General features: G+C 40.2%; 1 protein-coding gene across 2 annotated transcripts in view; it reads left to right on the top strand.

Annotated features, from left to right (window-relative positions):
- Window positions 1-21,637, top strand: part of col14a1a (collagen, type XIV, alpha 1a) — a 256,796-nt gene that overhangs the window by 211,525 nt on the left and 23,634 nt on the right. For both annotated transcript variants that reach the window (XM_060921730.1, XM_060921731.1), the window contains exons 39-42: window positions 1,272-1,325; window positions 8,408-8,461; window positions 21,204-21,257; window positions 21,354-21,425. In XM_060921730.1, coding sequence (XP_060777713.1) covers window positions 1,272-1,325; window positions 8,408-8,461; window positions 21,204-21,257; window positions 21,354-21,425 — 234 coding nt within the window. The remainder of the gene's footprint in view (window positions 1-1,271; window positions 1,326-8,407; window positions 8,462-21,203; window positions 21,258-21,353; window positions 21,426-21,637) is intronic.

Below are 21,637 nucleotides of genomic sequence, written 5' to 3' on the forward strand. Positions count from 1 at the left end.
GCATAACTTGAAGATTGCTGTACACCAACGCAACCCATCTAACTTGAAGGAGTTGGAGCGGTTTTGCTTTGAGGAATGGGCAAAAATCCCAGTGGCGAGATGTGATAAGCTAATAGAGACATACTGTACCCCAAGAGACTTGCAGCTGTAATTGCAGCAAAAGGTGGCTCTACAAAGTATTGACTTGGGGTGTGTGTGTGAATACTTGTGCACACTCCAGATTTCTGTTTTTTTCATCTTAATTATTGTTTGTGGGGTGGCACGGTGGTGTAGTGGTTAGCGCTGTCGCCTCACAGCAAGAAGGTCCTGGGTTCGAGCCCTGGCGCCGGCGAGGGCCTTTCTGTGTGGAGTTTGCATGTTCTCCCCGTGTCCGCGTGGGTTTGCTCCGGTTTCCCCCACAGTCCAAAGACATGCAGGTTAGGTTAACTGGTGACTCTAAATTGACCGTAGGTGTGAATGTGAGTGTGAATGGTTGTCTATGTGTCAGCCCTGTGATGACCTGGCGACTTGTCCAGGGTGTACCCCGCCTTTCGCCCGTAGTCAACTGGGATAGGCTCCAGCTTGCCTGCGACCCTGTAGAAGGATAAAGCGGCTAGAGATAATGAGATGAGATTATTGTTTGTGTCACAGTAAAACAACAATTTTCACCTTTAAAGTGGTAGGCATGTTGTGTAAATCAAATGGCCCAAAAATCCATTTTAATTCCAGCTTGTAAACTGGACTGTAAACAAAACTGGACAAACACCAAGGGGAATGAATACTTTTGCAAGACAGTGTAGTTGTGATTTAGCCTAACTGTATTATTTCTGCATGAAAATGAATAGAAATGGGTGGGTTTTACTGTGAAATTTATCAGTGATAAGAAAACATTGCCGTGGATATACTATATAAATAAAAGCGAACTAGAAACACGTACGTTTCTAATACATTCATGATATTGGCTCAGTGTAATTTTATTTGCGTATGGAAATGACACAATTTCCACCTTGTGTGGGTTATGTGATTTTCATCCAGAGCTGCTGCTACTATTTGTTCTGTCTTTGGCTGTATAAAATTATAATCCAATTATTATTCGAATGCATTTGAATGCTAAATCTTTTAGCTTATTTGATGCATTTTTATTAGGATTTTTCTTCCTCAGCGTGTGCATGATTGTTATCAGTGAACACTTTCACAACAACAATATACATATTCCGTCTTGACGATACTGATTAGTGCTCTGGGAACTGCACAATAGATGGTTCCTTATTCCTTTATGTCTCTTATTTTAGGGACCTACAGGAGAAAAAGGAGAAAAAGGTGACTCAGGTCTGCCAGGTCCTCAGGTAAGAGCAAAAGCAACCACAGATTGTCTGTCTAATGAGCATGCACAATGACAGGCAGACTTATTGCTAGTGCCCCATCTCCCATTAGCCAGGCGTCTCCCTCCTCTCAGACAGAGCCGCATTATGGAGCAAATTATAGATATTGTGTATGTGCCTGTGCTTTGAGGTACGCTGATAAGTTTAGCTCACTTATTCATAACGCACACATATATGCAAACACACACACACCTCTGTAACAGAACTCCTAATGGAATCACTCACATGAGAAAATCATTACCTGCTAGTGCTGTTATTAATTACTGACGCTTTCTGCTGCCTGCTGGGAGTCATAGATGGCACAGAGAGGCTGATAAGAGCTGCTGAACAGGTTGAAAGGAAATACTCCACTGTGAAATATTCACCTGTACTCTTTAGCCTTCCGGCTGGAAAGGCTGCTGATGAGTGTCGTGATAACTGTTGCGTAGTGATATTTTGTTTTTGATGAATGGTCTTGCAAGCATACCGCAGTTATATTTGTCCCCGATGGAATTATTACCATCACTGTCATTTATCAAAGTAATATACTGCGTCATCCATTTTGGTGGCAGGAGTTTGTTTTTCCTGCGCATACAAGTTCGCAACGAAATGATCTCAGCTGTATGAGATTCTTCCATAAGGATCAAACTTTCTTTATTCATTTATTTATTCATTTTTAATTTCGAAACTCGCCCGAATGGCTTCAGAGCGTTGCAGCGATGGTTTCATTTCTTTAAAAAATAGCAGTTTGATGGTAATCCAGTGACAACTGGTGCAAACTCCCCAGAGGCTCTTCAAAGAGGGAAGAAAAATATTACTGCTCTTTGACCAGCTGCCAATGCGCACACAGCTTCCTTGGCTGTGAAAAATATCTCCAGCGTAGACTTGTGGTCTTGATTTGTGTCTCAGTTCTTAAAGAAAGTCATTGGCATTAAAATATAAATAACTTTTTTTTTCTTAAAGTATATTAACTTTGTGTGGTAAGACATACTGACAGAGTGTTTAATATTGAAGTTTGATCATGGCATTAAATCTGTCTGAAATGCTGTAGAAGTGAGACCTCTTGTTGATGGACAGGAAGAATGTAGCCTGTCAGACTCCGAAAACTGCATGCTGAACCCTTCTAAATTATATTCATAGACTGTTAGGGAAGTTCTTGGGCCTCCGGAGCTTTTTCCTCATATCTATTCTTCTGTCTGTCTTGCTGTCAATCTGAATGAAAGTGATCGGAGTGCCTCTTAATATCGTCTCTCATACAAGACCAGGGGTGGAAAAAGTACTGAGAAATGATCCTTAAGTGAAAGTATAGATACTGTGCCAATTAAAAGTGGAAGGAGCCAGCCAAAAATGTTCTCAAGAGAAAGTTAAACAACTACTTTGAAATGGAGTCAAGTATTAAAACATAAGGCAAAGTGGCCAAGTGGTTAGAGCGCTTGACCACTAAGCGAACGGTCCCCGGTTCGAGCCTCGCCTCCTGTCCACCCAGCAGTGAATGGGGACCTGGTGGAAACACTGGGGAAGTTAAAAAGGCGGCGAGGAAAGGAACTGGCCACCCTACCTCACCATGCCGACGGCCTAGACAGTGTGCTTTCTCACAGGCACTCCCCAACATACGTACGAAAACGTATACGGGACTGACTTTGACTTTCGATTAAAACATAAAATGGAAATGTTTTCAACTGTAACTTCAGCAATGTCATAATTTATATCCCCCGCTGGCCAAAAGGTCCGAAGGGGGATTATGTCGTGGCGATGTCCGTCCGTCCGTCCATCCTACTCACCTTCTGAAATTAACTCCTCTCACAGTTTTTGGAGGAATTTCACGAAACTTGGCAGGATTCTTTGTTAAATGTTGGAAATACGCATATTGTAATTTCATTAAATTGGGTCACATTTTACCAGAGTTACAGCCCTCGATTAACAAAATTATACTTTGATAATTTCATGAGTGTGTTTTCCTTCTGAAATCAACTCCTCTCACAATTTTTGGAGGAATTTCACCAAACCTGGCAGAAGGCCTTGTTATATGTCATTAGTACGCATATTGTTGTTTTGTGCAATTTGGTCACATTTTACCAGAGTTGTGGCCCTTCGATTAACAAGTACTTTGACAATTTCACGAAGGTGTGCTCGCCTTCTGAAATCAACTCCTCTCACAATTTTTGGACGAATTTCTCGAAGCTTTGCAAAAGGCCTTGTTATATGACGCTAATACGCATATTGCGATTTAATTTCATTTGTGAAAATTTTACCAGAGTTTTGACCCTTGATTAAATCACTTTGACAATTTCCTGAGGGTGTACGTTCTTCTGAAATCAACTCCTCTCACCATTTGTGGTGGAATTTCACCAAACTTGGCAAAAGGCTTTGTTATATGACAGTTACGCGCATATTGAAATTTCGTTTAATTTGGGCAAATTTTACCAGAGTTATGCCCTTGATTATTAACAAACTTGTATTTTGGCAATTTCATCAACGTGTGCTTGCTTTCTGAACTCATTCCCTCACAATTTTTATCCCCTGCTAGCCAAAAGGCCCAAAGGGGGATTATATCGTAGCAATGTCCGTCTGTCCATCCTAGGAAGGGTACCCACCTTCTGAAATCAACTCCTCTCACAATTTTTGAAGGAATTTCACAAAACTTGATAGGCTTCTTTGTTATATGTCGGTAATACGCATATTGCAATTTTGTTCAATTCAGTCGCATTTTACCAGAGTTATGGCAGAGTTGCCAGCGGGGGATATTGTGCTCTCAGAGCGCTCTTGTTATTATTTTATTACAACTACGCTGTTGATTATAATAGTTTTAGAAAGATGTTTGGAAAAAGCATCATTTAATCTCTGTACGTTCGCTTGTCATAGGCATGATTTACACAACAAAGCTTGTATTAAAAAAATAATTATATCCTGTAAATAAACAATATTTACTGTTAGCTAGCCAATTATGTTTGGTTACTGTTTACTGCAATTTCAAAAGATCCCAAAATAATATTTAAGTATAGTAATGAAGTAGGCTTACTCAAGTATTCTCTACCCCTGTACCAGACATGCACATTTAGATAAGAGATCAACTTATTTAAAGCGCCATTTACAGTGGGGCAAAAAAGTATTTAGTCAGTCACCAATTGTGCAAGTTCTCCCTCTTAAAAAGATGAGAGAGGCCTGTAATTTTCATCATAGGTACACTTCAACTATGAGAGACAGAATGAGAAAAAAAAAATCCAGAAAATCACATTGTCCAATTTTTAAAGAATTTACAGTTGTGCTCATAAGTTTACATACCCTGGCAGAATCTGATTCTTTGACCATTTTTCAGAGAATATGAATGATAACACAAAAACATCTTTTCCACTCATGCTTAGTGGTTGGGTGAAACCATTTATTGTCAAACGACTGTGTTTTCTCTTTTTAAAATCATAATGACAACAGAAACTACCCAAATGACCCTGATCAAAAGTTCACATACCCTGGTGATTTTGGCCTGATAACATGCACAGAAGTTGACACAAATGGGTTTGAATGGCTACTAAAGGTAACGTCCTTACCTGTGATCTGTTTGCTTGTAATCAGTGTGTGTGCATAAAAGCTGAGTGAGTTTCTGGGATCCGGACAGACTCTTGCATCTTTCATCCAGCCACTGACGTTTCTGGATTCTGAGTCATGGGGAAAGCAAAAGAATTGTCAACGGATCTACGGGAAAAGGTAGTTGAACTGTATAAAACAGGAAAGGGATACAAAAAGATATCCACGGAATTGATGATGCCAGTCAGCAGTGTTCAAACTGTGATTAACAAATGGAAAATCAGGGGCTCTGTTAAAACCAAGCAAATGCCACAAAGTATCTCGCCTACAATACGCCAAACAGCACAGAGACAAGCCTCAAAACTTCTGGAACAAGGTAATTTGGAGTGATGAGACCAAAATTTAACTTTTTGGTCACAACCATAAACGTTACATTTGGAGAGGTGTCAACAAGGCCTATGATGAAAGGAACACCATTCCTACTGTAAAGCAAGGAGGTGGATCGCTGATGTTTTGGGGATGTGTGAGCTACAAAGGCACAGGAAACTTGGTCAAAGTTGAAGGAAAGATGAATGCAGCATGTTATCAGCAAATACTGCAGGCAAATTTGCACTCATCAGCCCGGAAGCTGCGCATGGGACATACTTGGACGTTCCAACATGACAACGATCCAAAACACAAGGCCAAGTCGACCTGTCATTGGCTACAGCAGAACAAAGTGAAGGTTCTGGAGTGGCCATCTCAGTCTCCTGACCTCAATATCATCGAGCCACTCTGGGGAGATCTCAAGCGCGCAGTTCATGCAAGACAGCCCAGGAATTTACAGGAACTGGAGGCTTTTTGCCAAGAAGGATGGGCAGCTTTACCATCTGAGAAAATAAAGAGCCTCATCCACAACTACCACAAAAGACTTCAGGCTGTCATTGATGTTAGAGGGGGCAATACACGGTATTAAGAACTGGGTTATGTAAACTTTTGATCAGGGTCATTTGGATGTTTTTTGTTGTCATTATGATTTAAAAATAGAAAACACAGTTGTTTATCAATAAATGGCTTCACCCAACCACTAACCATGAGTGGGGAAAAAAGTTTTTGTGTTATCATTCATATTCTCTGAAAAAAGGCCAAGAAAGCAAAAATTCTGCCAGGGTATGTAAACTTATGAGCACAACTGTATTTGCAAATTATGGTGGAAAATAAGTATTTGGTCAATAACAAAAGTTCATCTCAATACTTTGTTATATACCCTTTGTTGGCAATGACAGAGGTCAAACATTTTCTGTAAGTCTTCACAAGGTTTTCACACACTGTTGCTGGTATTTTGGCCCATTCCTCCATGCAGATCTCCTCTAGAGCAGTGATGTTTTGGGGCTGTCGCTGGGCAACACGGACTTTCAACTCCCTCCAAAGATTTTCTATGGGGTTGAGATCTGGAGACTGGCTAGGCCACTCCAGGACCTTGAAATGCTTCTTATGAAGCCACTCCTTCATTGCCCGGGCGGTGTGTTTGGGATCATTGTCATGCTGAAAGACCCAGCCACGTTTCATCTTCAATGCCCTTGCTGATGGAAGGAGGTTTTCATTCAAAATCTCACGATACATGGCCCCATTCTTTCTTTCCTTTACACAGATCAGTCATCCTGGTCCCTTTGCAGAAAAACAGCCCCAAAGCATGATGTTTCCACCCCCATGCTTCACAGTAGGTATGGTGTTCTTTGGATGCAACTCAGCATTCTTTCTCCTCCAAACACGACAAGTTGAGTTTTTACCAAAAAGTTCTATTTTGGTTTCATCTGACCATATGACATTCTCCCAATCCTCTTCTGGATCATCCAAATGCTCTCTAGCAAACTTCAGACGGGCCTGGACATGTACTGGCTTAAGCAGGGGGACACGTCTGGCACTGCAGGATTTGAGTCCCTGGCGGCGTAGTGTGTTACTGATGGTAGCCGTTGTTACTTTGGTCCCAGCTCTCTGCAGGTCATTCACTAGGTCCCCCCATGTGGTTCTGGTATTTTTGCTCACTGTTCTTGTGATCATTTTGACCCCACGGGGTGAGATCTTGCGTGGAGCCCCAGATCGAGGGAGATTATCAGTGGTCTTGTATGTCTTCCATTTTCTAATAATTGCTCCCACAGTTGACTTCTTCACACCAAGCTGCTTACCTATTGCAGATTCAGTCTTCCCAGCCTGGTGCAGGTCTACAATTTTGTTTCTGGTGTCCTTTGACAGCTCTTTGGTCTTGGCCATAGTGGAGTTTGGAGTGTGACTGTTTGAGGTTGTGGACAGGTGTCTTTTATACTGATAACGAGTTCAAACAGGTGCCATTAATCCAGGTAACGAGTGGAGGACAGAGGAGCCTCTTAAAGAAGTTGTTACAGGTCTGTGAGAGCCAGAAATCTTGCTTGTTTGTAGGTGAACAAATACTTATTTTACTGAGGAATTTACCAATTAATTCATTAAAAATCCTACAATGTGATTTCCTGGATTCTTTCCCCCCATTCTGTCTCTCATAGTTGAAGTGTACCTATGATGAAAATTACAGGCCTCTCTCATCTTTTTAAGTGGGAGAACTTGCACAATTGGTGGCTGACTAAATACTTTTTTGCCCCACTGTATTATTTATTGCAGATAATTCTAGGTACATTTTTGATGCAAATAGTCACATTTTGGGATAGAAGATATAGATAGAAATGAACTTTTTCTTTTCCCCATCTTTTTATTTTTTCCGTTATATCTCTGGCTTTCAGTGTGTTTTTGTCTTGCAGGCAGTAATAGGAGCAAGCTGACAGGGCATCTCGAGAGCAGAGCACCACAATTCCTCATCTTGGAACGAATCAGACTATGCAGATTGCATGTGTGACATCCTCACTTTTATTATTAGGCTTTCAGCTGGGAAAACGAGAGCATTTATCATTTAAGGACTGAAGCGAGCCAGAGGACACTGAGAGTGAAGACAGTCACTTCAGACTGCTGAGCGAGAGCTGGAGATTAACTACCCATATAGCACACATATGCTGGCATGATGTGTGCAATTTATCTCTCAACGATATCACAATGACCTCAGTTGCTAATTTGATCTTTTTAAACCTCTCAGTGTTGTGAGACAGCTCGTCCTCTTGGTGGTGATTGATTTAATCTCCAAACTCTCGCCATGTAATGAGCTGATTCAGCTCACAAAACTTTTCTTCCATGATTAATGAATATAACCTACATTTTTTGGGGCGGTGTTTAGCCGGTAACACAGTCAGCAACTTAACAAATATTGTCACTTGTCTAAGAAAGCTAGGAAAAGCAGAATATAAAGAACATCCATAAACGGTGATCCAAGACAACATTCTGTCATCATCCCAATTAGCAAACAAGGGATATTGATGCATTTTATGCATGTTATGCTGGTCTCAGCTAGATGTGTGTGTGCTATTTGGGAAGTGCACCATTAAACATGGCCTAAAAACATTCTTTGGTTTGACCCACATGAAAGATTACTATTAACCATCAAAACTCTTTTTACTAAGAATATAGTTTGTTTGTGTTTGTGTCAGGGTGTGCCGGGAGCCAGTGGAGGACCCGGCAGAGACGGACAACCTGGACAGAGGGTAAGAATGATCACTAACCTCAGCTAAATGAGCTGTATTTATTAGAACCCTACAAGTTGAAAGGTTAAATAATAGGTTTTATTCTATCCACATTCACTGGATATGAGCAGTCGCGCGCTCTGATTGGCTACTCTACTACTAGGCTATCAGCTCATATACCGTGAGTAGAGAAAAACAAAATGGTGGAGCGCATCAAGTCAGGTATATCACCTTGTTATCAAGTATTTAAAAGAAACAGAAATAGCTAAAAGAATATAGTGTGCCCCCTCCCATATCTCCTGTTCCACACTCCAGCCAAAGTCGGTGGTGGTAATGCACCTTTAAATTGGTTTGCCAGCTGCCCCTAAAGAAGAAAAAGAAAATGGTGGAGTGTGTTGCTGAACCAACTGATGACGAAATAAAAACTCTACTCAAAAATAAAACCCCCAAAAATACAAAAAAAGCAACAAAATATGGAATGAAAGTATTTGATGGTAAGAACATGTTTTTATTTTTCAAGAATTATCATCATTATAGCATTTTTCACAAATTGCTCCTGTCATTTCGCCGGTTTGTTTACATTCTAAGCAGAAATAATTTTTTTGGACACTTTGAATAAAGTTTTTATTTATTGCATTTGCAAAAAATGAAAATGCTCCGTTTGTCAAAATTCAATGAATGTCGATAGAATAAAACAGTTATTCCACTCAATCTCGTCGTACATGGCTTATAGCCGACTCGGCGCTACGTGCCTCGTCAGCTATCAGCTCCTGTACGACTCGATTTCATGGAATAACTGTTAAATGCATCTATGTTTTATCTTGATTATAGTTGTTCCAGTCTCATTTTGTGATCTTTTTATAAAATTTAAATAGCATAGATCCAGCTGCCCATCATGTGAGCGTTTATGATTTATTTACACATCGAAAATTTCCAAGCTTCGCTTTTAATAGTTTCAGAGTTTCAGATCCCTCCTTCAATCTTTAAAGGTCAAATACATAATAAACGCTGATGGAAAATTCTGTGGGATTGGCACAATAATTGGAATACTCATTCTGTCACTCCACATGGATCGCTCATCAGATGGGCCTGGCAAGTGTTTTCTGTCTAGGAATAGATCTGATTACAGATGGAGATTTCCAGTCAAACCATCAGGTTCAGCCCACTACACTTCTTTTTTAAACTCTACAAATATGTACTGTGTCCAACCTTCATTGTAGTTTCTGCCGTGAGCCCACTGAAAATTTTTCATTTTGGTTATATAATACATTACACCCAACCAGAACAATCAGGTTGTTGGTTTTTTTTTTTTCATCTTAAAGAAGAGAAGAAGAGATAGCCACAGGGACACCTTGGGGGGAGGCTCCATCAGGTAGCCTTAAAGTTTCTTCAGTTTGTCCCTCTGGGAGAAGTTTGTAAATAGGGTTATGAACTTCTCCACGGACCTTTATGAATAAGGTGGCTTTTTTTTCTTTTCTAAATTGTAGACTTTGAAGTGCAGGAGAAATGCTTGAGTGTTGTGCTCACACAAAACATACAATCCAGAATCCTCTCGGTTGTGTCCTGGCATAGAAAGTTCATTAGTACCATGTAGAAAGCTTATGACCGAGCTGGATCATAGGGCTACACGGTGATGCACGACTCCACTCTGGCTCACTCAGATATGCTACGATCCCATTCCTGAAGACAAATGGAGAAAATGACAGAGAAACAGACTGACAGAGAGAATGAAGGAAGGAGGGATGGAGAGAGAGAGAGAGAGAGAGATGTACTTTGATCTCTGGGGAAGGGAAAAGCTCAGCCATGTGGGTTTGCAGTGGTTTTGTGCGTGCACAAGATGAATACTCTAGCCTTCCTCTCTTGATGTGGTTGCCGCAAAGCACTTTGCATATGAGAAGTGTTCAAACAGTACAGTGTTTTTGTTCCAAATGGCTCATATTGCATGAAAACCTCTTCTACGATATTGTGGGCAATGAATCCCATTTAATAAAGGTTCATTTTTAGCAAGCTGGATAGAAAGAAACGAGGACCATACAAATAGCCTAATAAGTTGATGGTAGCAAAGCTTGGAATGTTTGCATATTTATACTGATCTCTCACCTTTAAACTTATTCTGAACTTCTTAAAATATACCATATTCCATAACCTATTTTGATGACCCCAATAGTACGTTGGCGTAGTATCGATTATCCTCGAACAGATTATTCAACGTTTCTAAAAGTCGACTGCCTCTAAAATTGCCATTATTTTTCAGTAGATATGTGCAGTCTTCATTGCTGGGGTATATTGTTTCATTTCACACACACAAAAAAAATGTAGTTTGACAAGTTGTTTGACTTGGTTCCTTGTAATGTAGAACATACGCGAACACCCTTCTCCACCTGAATAAACACTCCCACACATGCAGCCTTCAGTCCGTCACTGTCATAGCTATGAGTTCAATTTGCACAGCACCTCTAATGTTCAATGTTAATAAACTTAAATGTGTCGTTTGGCTGCATTAATTACCATGGGTCGTTTTTATGTGGATAAAATTCATCTCCACCAAGCAGTGTAAGTGCCAATTTATTGGTATTTCACGCATTCCTCTTTTCAGAATGGATTTGCCTGTTTTTTTTCTTTCTTCAGCTGTGGTTTCAGTTCATTTTTGCCAATATTACTGAGCTCTTATTCTTGAGGAGAAGTATACAAAATCAACACCCACAAAATGATCTGTTCTTCACAGTGGGGAAAATGACATGGAACCCACTGTATAAAATCCAAATGAAGCGTTTGTATCCTTTACAGAGCTGTGGTAAAAGTGAAAAAAGGTTCCTAATTTAAAGTGCCGTCACAGTACAGTATACAAAGCCATTAGACTTATTTCTGCATTTATGCGTATGGATCAGGGATCTTGCATTAGGATTGCTTTATACCACTGCTCTGCAATTTTTCAGAAACCGTCTGCTTCAGAGATTAAATCTGCTATTTATAAATATTCACACTCATAAGGAAAAGGCACTTGTAAATATGTTTGAATATTTGTCATCTTAGTTTGAATGAATTACATAAAATTAAAATATTTGCATGAAATATATATATATATATATATATATATATATATATATATATATATATATATATATATATATGTTATTTACCAGCTGGGAGGTCTGTATGGTGAAATACCGTGACCGAGGTCTTGAAAGTACTGAGCGAGGCCCTCTGGGCGGAGGTCAGTATTCAAGGCTGAGGTCACGGTATTTCACCATATGGACCTCCCAGCTGGTAAATAATATATATTTTTTTTCTTTACCAAATTCTAACAGAAAACGAGAGCGCCCGAAAGGGAAAACCGAGCCGAGCCGCCATTTTGAATCCTCATTCACGGCTGTAATGCAAATGGCTTCCTCCTCGGTATACAAGTGCACTTCCATGGCAGGAAAAAAACTACATTTTGCCGCCTATGTAGTGCCCTATTTATACAAATAGGAGTCATTCAGGATTCAGACATGTTTTTGCTCAGCGTTAGCAACAGTTACAGGTTTTAGTTTTCTCCTGAAATGTTTTCTTTTATTTCTTCTTCCTCAGGGAAGTAAAACTCGCTTTCGCTGTGAACAATGTCGTTATCGCTGTCCATGATGTTAAATTAATACTATTCTCCTGAGAAATGCTGGCAAAAATGTATAAGATTTTTGATAAATCTTATAAATAAATCTTATAAAAAAAAAAGATAAATGTTGACAAAAAATGCTACTATGTTTGTTGTTGTGACCAAGCGAGTTGCCAGAGGTCAGTAACTTGGGTCCGTACCATAGGGTACAGACCCGCTCGCCAACCAATCAGAGCGCAGGATTTGGACCGGGAAAAACATAATTAAATGTAATACATGAATAAATTGTTTGCTGAATTCAAATCTGACAAAGAAGCTGATTGGCTACGGTTTCCAAGATATTTAAAAGTTTTTATATTTTATACCTATGTACATTATGTAAATAGTAGCGTTTTGACTCCTTGTCGATGTCTGCCTTGTTGTTTCCAAGAAAATTTGTTGCCATGAACTGGAAAACCTTCCATGCTGCCTTTTTCATTGCCACGCAATGCACGGTCAAAGGCATCATCTCAAAGAAGTTCACAAATCTGAAGACCAACAAAGACACCTTCCTTTATCTTAGCTTCACTTAGCCTTGGAAATTTTCCACTGAGGTACTTGAAAGGGTGGTAAAAACAATCTTTGATTCAGCAAGTGGTGGAAGCTGAAGGCTTTTCTTCCCAAGCTTCAATGACTGTTGGAGTGGTCAGTCTCTCTTGTGCATGAGATTCCCACTACACCAGGGGTTTTCAAAGTGTGGGAGAGTCAGCCCCCCCTCGGAGAGCAAATAAACAACAGCGCCCCCCCCCTTACAATTTTTGTTGTTGCTATACTTAATGTTCCATTCGTATTTTTTAAAAAATGGTTGTTGTACACATTATTTTTTTCTTTTTCACATTTTAAACATCTGTGCTTTTTAAAACATCTTGTTTTACACATTTTAAACATCCCATAGCATCGTTAGCTAGCACCTCTTGGCAGACAACACACTGTGGCAGTGGAGCATCTTCAGATCCAGTCCATGAAAATCCAAACTTTAAATAATCGTGGTCATACTTCCTTCTTTTTCCAGTCCCCCAGGATTCCGTGGGCCTTTTTTGTGATTGTTGCGGGCTAAAATGTCTGATGTTGCGGGGGGGGTTCCAAAAAATTGCGATGAAAGTTGCGGTGTTTTTTAGGTTTTTGTTGCGATTACATTGCGGGAGGAAGTGAAAGTTGCGAGAAATTGTTGCGATTTTCTCTTTTTGTGATTAAAATTGAGTGATATGTTAAATATTAAGTTATTACTGAAAAACTATTGATTAAAAAAACAAAGAGAAATGGTCCTATAAACAACTTTACCAATATAAAAGATTACCAGGACTACAAAAATGCAGAAAAATAGGCTTTACTTATCCAAATGCACCTGTTGGTTCAAAAGTTAAAGTGCATAGAACCTCACAGCACAACATGAAGTCACCTTCAAATATAATATAAATGCCTCAGCTTTCATGTAAGAAAAAAAAAACCTATTAATACTAGTACTGTGTGCAGGCAGTCTCTCCTGAAGACTAAATTAAACAATAATTATAAACTAATAAAATAAATGGCTCAGGCTTCATAGAAGAAAAAAACAATTTGAACAGAATCTCACAGTATGATGCTGAAGCTGCCTAAACAATGGAAAATACAATACCATTTTGGCAAAAATGTTGGCATCCATTAACTTCTTGTATTAAGTAAAAAAAATAAATAAAGTGCACACAGTCCTTCACTGTAAACATAACACACTTCAGTGTTGCCAGATACTGCTGACGTTTTCCAGTCCAAAATATGTTTAAAACCCGCCAAAATGCACTTGAAATCATCCAATCTGGCAACACGACGCGCATGCTGCTTCTCTTGAACACACGGAAGTAAGGCGGAAGGTAGTTTGTCGACATCACCTCAAGACGACGCCAACGATTGGTCAAATTTGCGGGAAAGTTGCGGTGATTGGATATAATTGCAACACTGCCCTGAATTCGCGGGGATTGGTTGAATTTGCGCTGAAGTTGCAAATCGCAGCATCCTGGAGGCTCTGTTTTTTTGCTTAGCCCAGACTTTGTTTCCTCACTCACTGTAGCTTTAGGTACCAAAAACCATAGACAGCTAAAAACCGATCCATTTTGTCTCTCACGTTGCGCCCCCCCCCGAAGAACTCTGGCGCCCCCCGGGGGGGGCGCGCCCCACACTTTGAAAAGCCCTGCACTACACCCATCTACAGACCAAGCAAGAGAGCAACAACTTTCAGGTCACCACAAAGCTGCCCCTGATGTTTGTCATAGTTTATGCAATTCAAAAAATTTTTTTTTTACGTTGTCAAATTTTTCATATGGATCGCATGACCAAATGGAACTGATGATAAAACATGTCATGGTGGTGCAGTGGTTAGCACTGTCGCCTCACAGCAAGAATGTTCTGGGTTGGAAGCTCACGGCCAACGGTGGCCTTTCTATGTGGAATTTGCATGTTCTCCTCCCACTTTAAAGACGTGCAGATTGGGTAAAATTTGTTGTATGTCACTCTGGATAAGTGTGTCTGCTAAATGCCTATAATGTAATGCTGTCATTGTGCAGCAAAACAACTTTAAGACTCGTCTTTGAATAATAATATGTATTTATAATCTAAAATATGGTCCAGTCCCACAGAAGAGCTACTGTAGCACAAACTGCTGAAAAAGTTAATGCTGACACCTTTCTGTTTTAGCCAGCATTAACTTTTTTAGCAATTTGTGTTACAGTCGCTTTTCTGTGGGATTGGACCATATGGGCTAGCCTTCGTGCCCCACGCGATTCAATGAGCCTTCGACACCCATGACACTGTCGCCGGTTCACCGGTTGTCCTTCCTTGGACCACTTTTGGTAGGTACTAACCACTGCATACTGGGAACTCCCCACAAGATGCGCCATTTTGGAGATGCTCAGACCCAGTCATCTAGCCATCACAGTTTGGCCCTTATCAAAGTCACTCAGATCCTTAACGCTTGCCCATTTTTCCTGCTTCCAGCACATCAAGTTCAAGAACTGACTGCTCTCTTGCTGCCTAATATATCCCACCCCTTGACAGGTGCCATTGTAATGAGATAGTGTTATTCACTTCACTTCTCAGTGGTCATAATGTTATGGCTGATCGGTGTACACTGTACTTAATTGGGGGTAAATGCAGTGCTGCAACTGGATACATACAGTGTCTTGCAAAAGTATTCATTCCCCCTTGTGTTTGTTCTGTTTTGTTGCATTACAAGCTGGAATTTAAATGAATTTTTGGTGGGTTAGCACCATTTGAGTTACAGAACATGCCTGCAACTTTAAAGGTGAAAATTGTTTTATTGTAACACAATAATTAAGATGAAAAAACAGAAATCTGGAGTGTGCATAGGTATTCACCCCCCAAAGTCAATACTTTGTAGAGCCACCTTTTGCTAGAATTACAGCTGCAAGTCTCTTGGGGTGTGTCTCTATTAGCTCAGCACATCTAGCCACTGGGATTTTTGCCCATTCCTCAAGGCAAAACTGCTCCAACTCCTTCAAGTTAGATGGGTTGCGTTGGTGTACAGCAATCTTCAAGTTATGCCACAGATTCTCAACTGGATTGAGGTCTGGGGTTTGACTAGGCCATTCCAGGACATTTAAATGTTTCCCTTTAAACCACTCCAGTGTAGCTTTAGCAGTATGTTTAGGGTCATTGTCCTGCTGCAACGTGAACCTTCGTCCCAGTCTCAAACCTCTGGCCAACTCAAACAGGTTTTCCTCCAGAATTGTGCTGTATTTAGTGCCATCCAGCTTTCCTTCAGTCCTGATTAGCTTTCCTGTCCCTGCAGATGAAAAACATCCCCACAGCATGATACTACCACCACCATGCTTCACTGTAGGAATGGTGTTCTCAGGGTGTTGGGTTTGTGCCACACATGGCATTTCCCATGATGGCCAAAAAGATCAATTTTTGTCTTATTTGACCAGAGATTCTTCTTTCATGTCTTTGGGGAGTCTGTCATGTGCTGTTGGGCAAACTTCAAATGTGTTTTCTTAAGTAATGGCTTTTTTCTGGCCACTCTTCCATAAAGCTCCACGCTGTGGAGTGTACAGCTTAAAGTGGTCCTATGGACAGATACTCCCATCTTCGCTGTGGATCTTTGCAGCTCCCTCAGCGTTATCGTTGGTGTCTTTGTTGCATCTCTGATTAATGCCCTCCTTGCCCGGTCTGTGAGTTTTGGTGGGCGGCCTTCTCTTGTCAGGTTTGTAGTGGTGCCGTATTCTTTCCATTTTTTGCTATAATTTTTGCTTTTATGAAAAGATTGGTAAATGAGACTCATTATTTGTAATGTATTTTGTAAATGTGGCATTGACCTGGTTTAATAGTGGCTCAAAAACAAACCAAAATGACAAACATGATGGTTTATTAAACAAAATTATGACTGCTTGCCCCACAAAAAAATCCGTTATTAATAGGCAAACATAAAACACATGTTCTATTAAAAGTAGAAGTTCGTAATGCTTGCAAGAAAAAAAAATTTAAACGCTCCTGCTATTCATTCCAGCTGTGGTTGTTCGCTCACGGTCATGAGCTTAACTTGTTGTTCATGACTGCTGCCCCAGTGATACCAAGTTCAATTATCTTTATTATTATTATTTTGCCTTTTTTCATACATTTGAAAACAACAGAATATGATCAGTGGCCTATATGTAGGCTTCTGACAATGATTTTTATCTAAAACACCTATTGCACAACATGGATGCACTCGATTAGACTATGGTCCTGAAATGACGCCCAGCTTGATCTGTCATCAAAATGGGGGGGGGAAAAATCCCATCATTTATTTGTTGTTCAACTGCCACATAAAGTACTGTAGCCATTTTCAAATTGAAACTTTTCTGACAGTGAACAGAGCATGACAGTATAATGCACACTCTTTACTGTTGTCAAAATGAAGGATTCCTGTTTGTCAAAAAAAAAAAAAGTCATTAATCTCTCCCAGACAACGACAATTCATCAATAGATTTATTTTCTTCATGAGCAGACTAACAAATATGCATCCAATTTTTGAGCAGATGTGCCCAGGTCATTATCAGTAATGCATTGCCAGCTCTAATAGCTGTGAATGGCCTTAAGAACAGCAGGGATTTGCCTGGGCAGGCATTCTACAGGAGCTGAATGTATTGTGCAGGAATGTTGTACCATGTGGAAATGATTTTGTTGCACAGTTGCTGGAAATTGGATGGTTGCACAGTCTTGCTGCGAACAGCCCTTTGGACCTCATCCCAAAATGCATGATGGGGTTGAAATCCAGGGACTGCACAGGGGACTGAAGCAATAAAAATCGCTGTCATGTTTCTGGAACCATTCAATGATGATACATACCTTGTGAGTTGATGCATTATCATGCTGGAAGCATCAATTCTAGTGTGAATAAGCCGTAGATGTGAGTTTAGTCATCAGCGTTCTGCAATGCTCAGATAAGCTGCTGCTCAGCCATTCTTCAGTGGGTATCAGGGGACATAATGTGTGCGAGGAAAGAATTCTCCAGGTTATCACATTGTTGCTACCTGCTTACAGGTAGGTACAGTTAATACTGTACAAGACAGTTCCCATGACCGCACTCCTGGTGTAAAAAGGAACCAGGGTATATCAGTCTACATAAAGTTTGTCCGCTTCTTAATGTTCGAATGTAGTGTTGTTATTTCTCAGTAAACTCGTGGAAACATTGTGACACATTAACCTCCCATTCCAAAACAGAACCAAACTGGACAGTAAGTAACTGCCTCAGAGTATAAAAAAACCCAACCCTAACGTCCATGCCGTAGGAGATGGACAACAGAGTGCATGTACACCCTGGATGATAGGGCTCTGGTTGTACTCTTTATGTTAGCAGTAATGCAGCAACGACGATCACGAGTACTCAGTATTAATAAATCTATGAACTCGCTTACGTTAAAACGAAAACTATGATATTCAACTACAAATATCTCAACACAGATGCTCCATATCCAACTACTATCATAAGCCTAGAAGGTGTTCCCATTGAAAATAAGATGATATGCAGGTATCTGGGTAGTGACATTAAATATGATGAACCATCCACAGGTGCTGCTGAAATAATACTTCATATCAACCTAGCAGAAGGTAAATTCCAAGAACCGAGGCAAAAGCTTCAGAATTTTGACATCAGCCTGGCTGCACGTATGCTATTCCTGAATGCTTTTGTTAGGACTCGTCTTCCTTACTCGGCACAAACATGGAACTTAAAGTGCCATTCCACCATTGGATGTATTCTTTGGCATAAAATACAATATATTTTATGACAACATGACTAGACAGAGAAATCTTTTAGCTTCAAAATGATATATCAAACATAATTTTTTGACAACGACAAGTATATTAATTTTGCGACCAAAGTCACCTACCCTTTTAATTTCCGCGCGGTAGTGAAACGTGATGTCATCGGCAGGTTCCCCTTCTTGTGTACCACGTGTCGGTCTATTTTTAGACCAGGAAACCCCCAAAGTGAGAGAGTCATTTCTCCTCGTATACGGGGGCCAAAAAAATTGCGAAAAATTTTGAGTTAATCTTTCAGTTAGCTAGATTTATTGGTATTAGCTAGATTTATTGGTATTATTTTTATCGCGTTCTATCTGCCATTGCTGATAATATGTGCCACGTCACACGTCACGTGGTACACAAGAAGGGGAACCTGCCGATGACATCACGCGCGGAAATTAAAAGGGTAGGTGACTTTGGTTGCAAAATTAATATACTTGTCGTTGTCAAAAAATTATGTTTGATATATCATTTTGAAGTTAAAAGATTTCTCTATCTAGTGATACCATTTATGTTGTCAAAATATATTGTATTTTATGCCAAAGAATACATCCAATGGTGAAATGGCACTTTAATGGCTGCCCAACAAAAAATAAATAACAGCATTTATTATTAAATGCTTTGTAGAATGCTCAGAAAAGGCTAGGCTATGCGAGGAAAGATGGAAACTACCCCAAAAGAAGTACAGACAAAGATAGCGATACTATAAAGAGGACGAACATATTGAGTTCCGATATCGTGACTGTAATGCTGATCTCCTCCACATCTGTAAGACCACCTCAATAACTGACTTTACAGACACATTACAGTCAAAATACCTAGCCCATGTCAGTCGACGATCAAATCTTAGCGTAACCCAGCAGTTGTTATTTAATGTTAACAAGTATGTAAAAAAAAAAAAAGAAAAAGGCCAGTCATCAAAAACACTGGAAGAGAGAGTACTTAGTACCCAAAGAATATCTGCAGATGAATTCTACAGAAAAGCTCTCAAGAGAGAGTTCTCGATAAGATCCCAATGGATCTCTCTAAATCTACCAATGGTAGATAGTGAGGAAAAGTATTCATCCCCCTTGGTGTTTGTCCTGTTTTGTTCCATTACAAGCTGGAATTAAAATGGATTTTTGACGGGATGGCACAGTTTGATTTACACAACATGCCTACAGCTTTAAAGGTGCAAATTGTTGTTTGATTGCGGCACAAACAATAATGAAGATGAAAAAACAGAAATCTGGAGTGTGCATAAGTATTCACCCCCTTTCGTTTGAAACCCCTAAATAAGAGCTGGTCCAACCAATTCACTTCATAAGTCACATAATTAGTTGATTATGTGATTAACACCTGTGTGCAATCAAAGTATCACATGATCTGTCACATGATGTCTGTATAAATCAACCTGTTCTGGAAGGACCCTGACTCTGCAACACTACTAAGCAAACAACATGAAAACCAAGGAGCCTCCAAACAGGTCAGAGACAAAATTGTGGAGAAGTATGGATCAGGGTTGGGTTATTAAAAATATCCCAGGGAGCACCATTAAATCCATTATAGCAAAATGGAAAGAATATGGCACCACTACAAACCTGACAAGAGAAGGCCACCCACCAAAACTCACAGACAGGCAAGGAGGGCATTAATCAGAGATGCGACAGACACACCAAAGATAACACTGAAGGAGCTGCAAAGATCCACAGTGGAGATGGGAGTATCTGTCCAAAGGACCACTTTAAGCCATACACTCCACAGGGTGGGGCTTTATGGAAGAGTGGCCTGAAAAAAGCCATTACTTAAGAAAACACATTTGGAGTTTGCCCAACAGCATGTGGCAGACTCCTCAAACACATGGAAGAAGATTCTGTGGTCAGATGAGACTAAAATTGAACTTTTTGGCCATCATGGGAAATGCCATGTGTGGCACAAACCCAACACCCCGAGAACACCATTCCTACAGTGAAGCATGGTGGTGGCAGCATCATGCTGTGGGGATATGTTTTATCTGCAGGTACAGGAAAGTTGGTCAGGACTGAAGGAAAGATGGATGGCACTAAATACAGGGCAATTCTGGAGGAAAACCTGTTTGAGTCGGCCAGAGGTTTGAGACTAGGATGAAGGTTCACATTCCAGCAGGACAATGACCCTAAACATACTGCTAAAGATATACTGGAGTGGTTTAAATGAAAACATTTAAAATGTCTTGGAATGGCCTAGTCAAACCCCAGACCTCAATCCAGTTGAGAATCTGTGGCATAACTTGAAGATTACTGTACACCAACGCAACCCATCTAACTTGAAGGAGCTGGAGCGGTTTTGCCTTGAGGAATGGGCAAAAATCCCAGTGGCTAGATGTGCTAAGCTAATAGAGACATACCCCAAGAGACTTGCAGCTGTAATTGCAGCAAAAAGTGGCTCTACAAAGTATTGACTTTGGGAGGTGAATACCTATGTACACTCCAGATTTCTGTTTTTTCATCTTAATTATTGTTTGTGTCACATTAAAACAATAGTTTTCACCTTTAAAGTGGTAGGCATGTTGTGTAAATGAAATGGTGCTAATCCCCAAAAAATCCATTTTAATTCCAGCTTGGATTGCGACAAAACAGGACAAACACCAAGGGGGATGAATACTTTTGCAAGACACTCTGTGTGTGTCAGTATATCTCAGGACTGTTTTCAAATTTTGAAAATGGAAACATTACAAGATTGGTTTAGTTTAACATTTTTTTAATTATAATAAAAAAAATGTTAAGATAATTGATTAATTTAACAGTTCCTTGATAAGACAATGATGAGACAAGTTACTATTTAAACATTGTATTCATTTTGACCGAGTCATTTCATAATGGAACTTTATTTCTGTAGGGTTTGCCTGGGAAAGATGGACCTCAGGGACAACAGGGCCCACCAGGACCGATTGTAAGTATTATCATATTCTTCCCAAACATCCTCAGGACCACCCAGATGCATTAGGCTCCTGTTTACCCCTTGGCCATTCGGTCTTTGTTACAACAGGGCAGTCCAGGTGCTCCTGGAACACCAGGGACCACTGGACCTCCAGGACCACATGGTGATCACGGACCACCTGTAAGTATGAGAGCAGCACTCGGAAAAACTCCTATTTAGGACCTGAAATTACATGATGATGAATTAGAGAAGTTGGTGTCTGTGTTACCTCTGCGATAGACTGGCAACCTGCCCAGGGTGTACCCCACCTCTCGCCCAAAGTCAGCTGGGATTGGCTCCAGCTTCCAGCACGACCCTGATGGATAAGCAGTATAGATAATGGATAGAAGGAT

The sequence above is a fragment of the Neoarius graeffei genome, chromosome 5 (assembly GCF_027579695.1).
Source record: "Neoarius graeffei isolate fNeoGra1 chromosome 5, fNeoGra1.pri, whole genome shotgun sequence".
Lineage (NCBI taxonomy): Eukaryota > Metazoa > Chordata > Actinopteri > Siluriformes > Ariidae > Neoarius > Neoarius graeffei.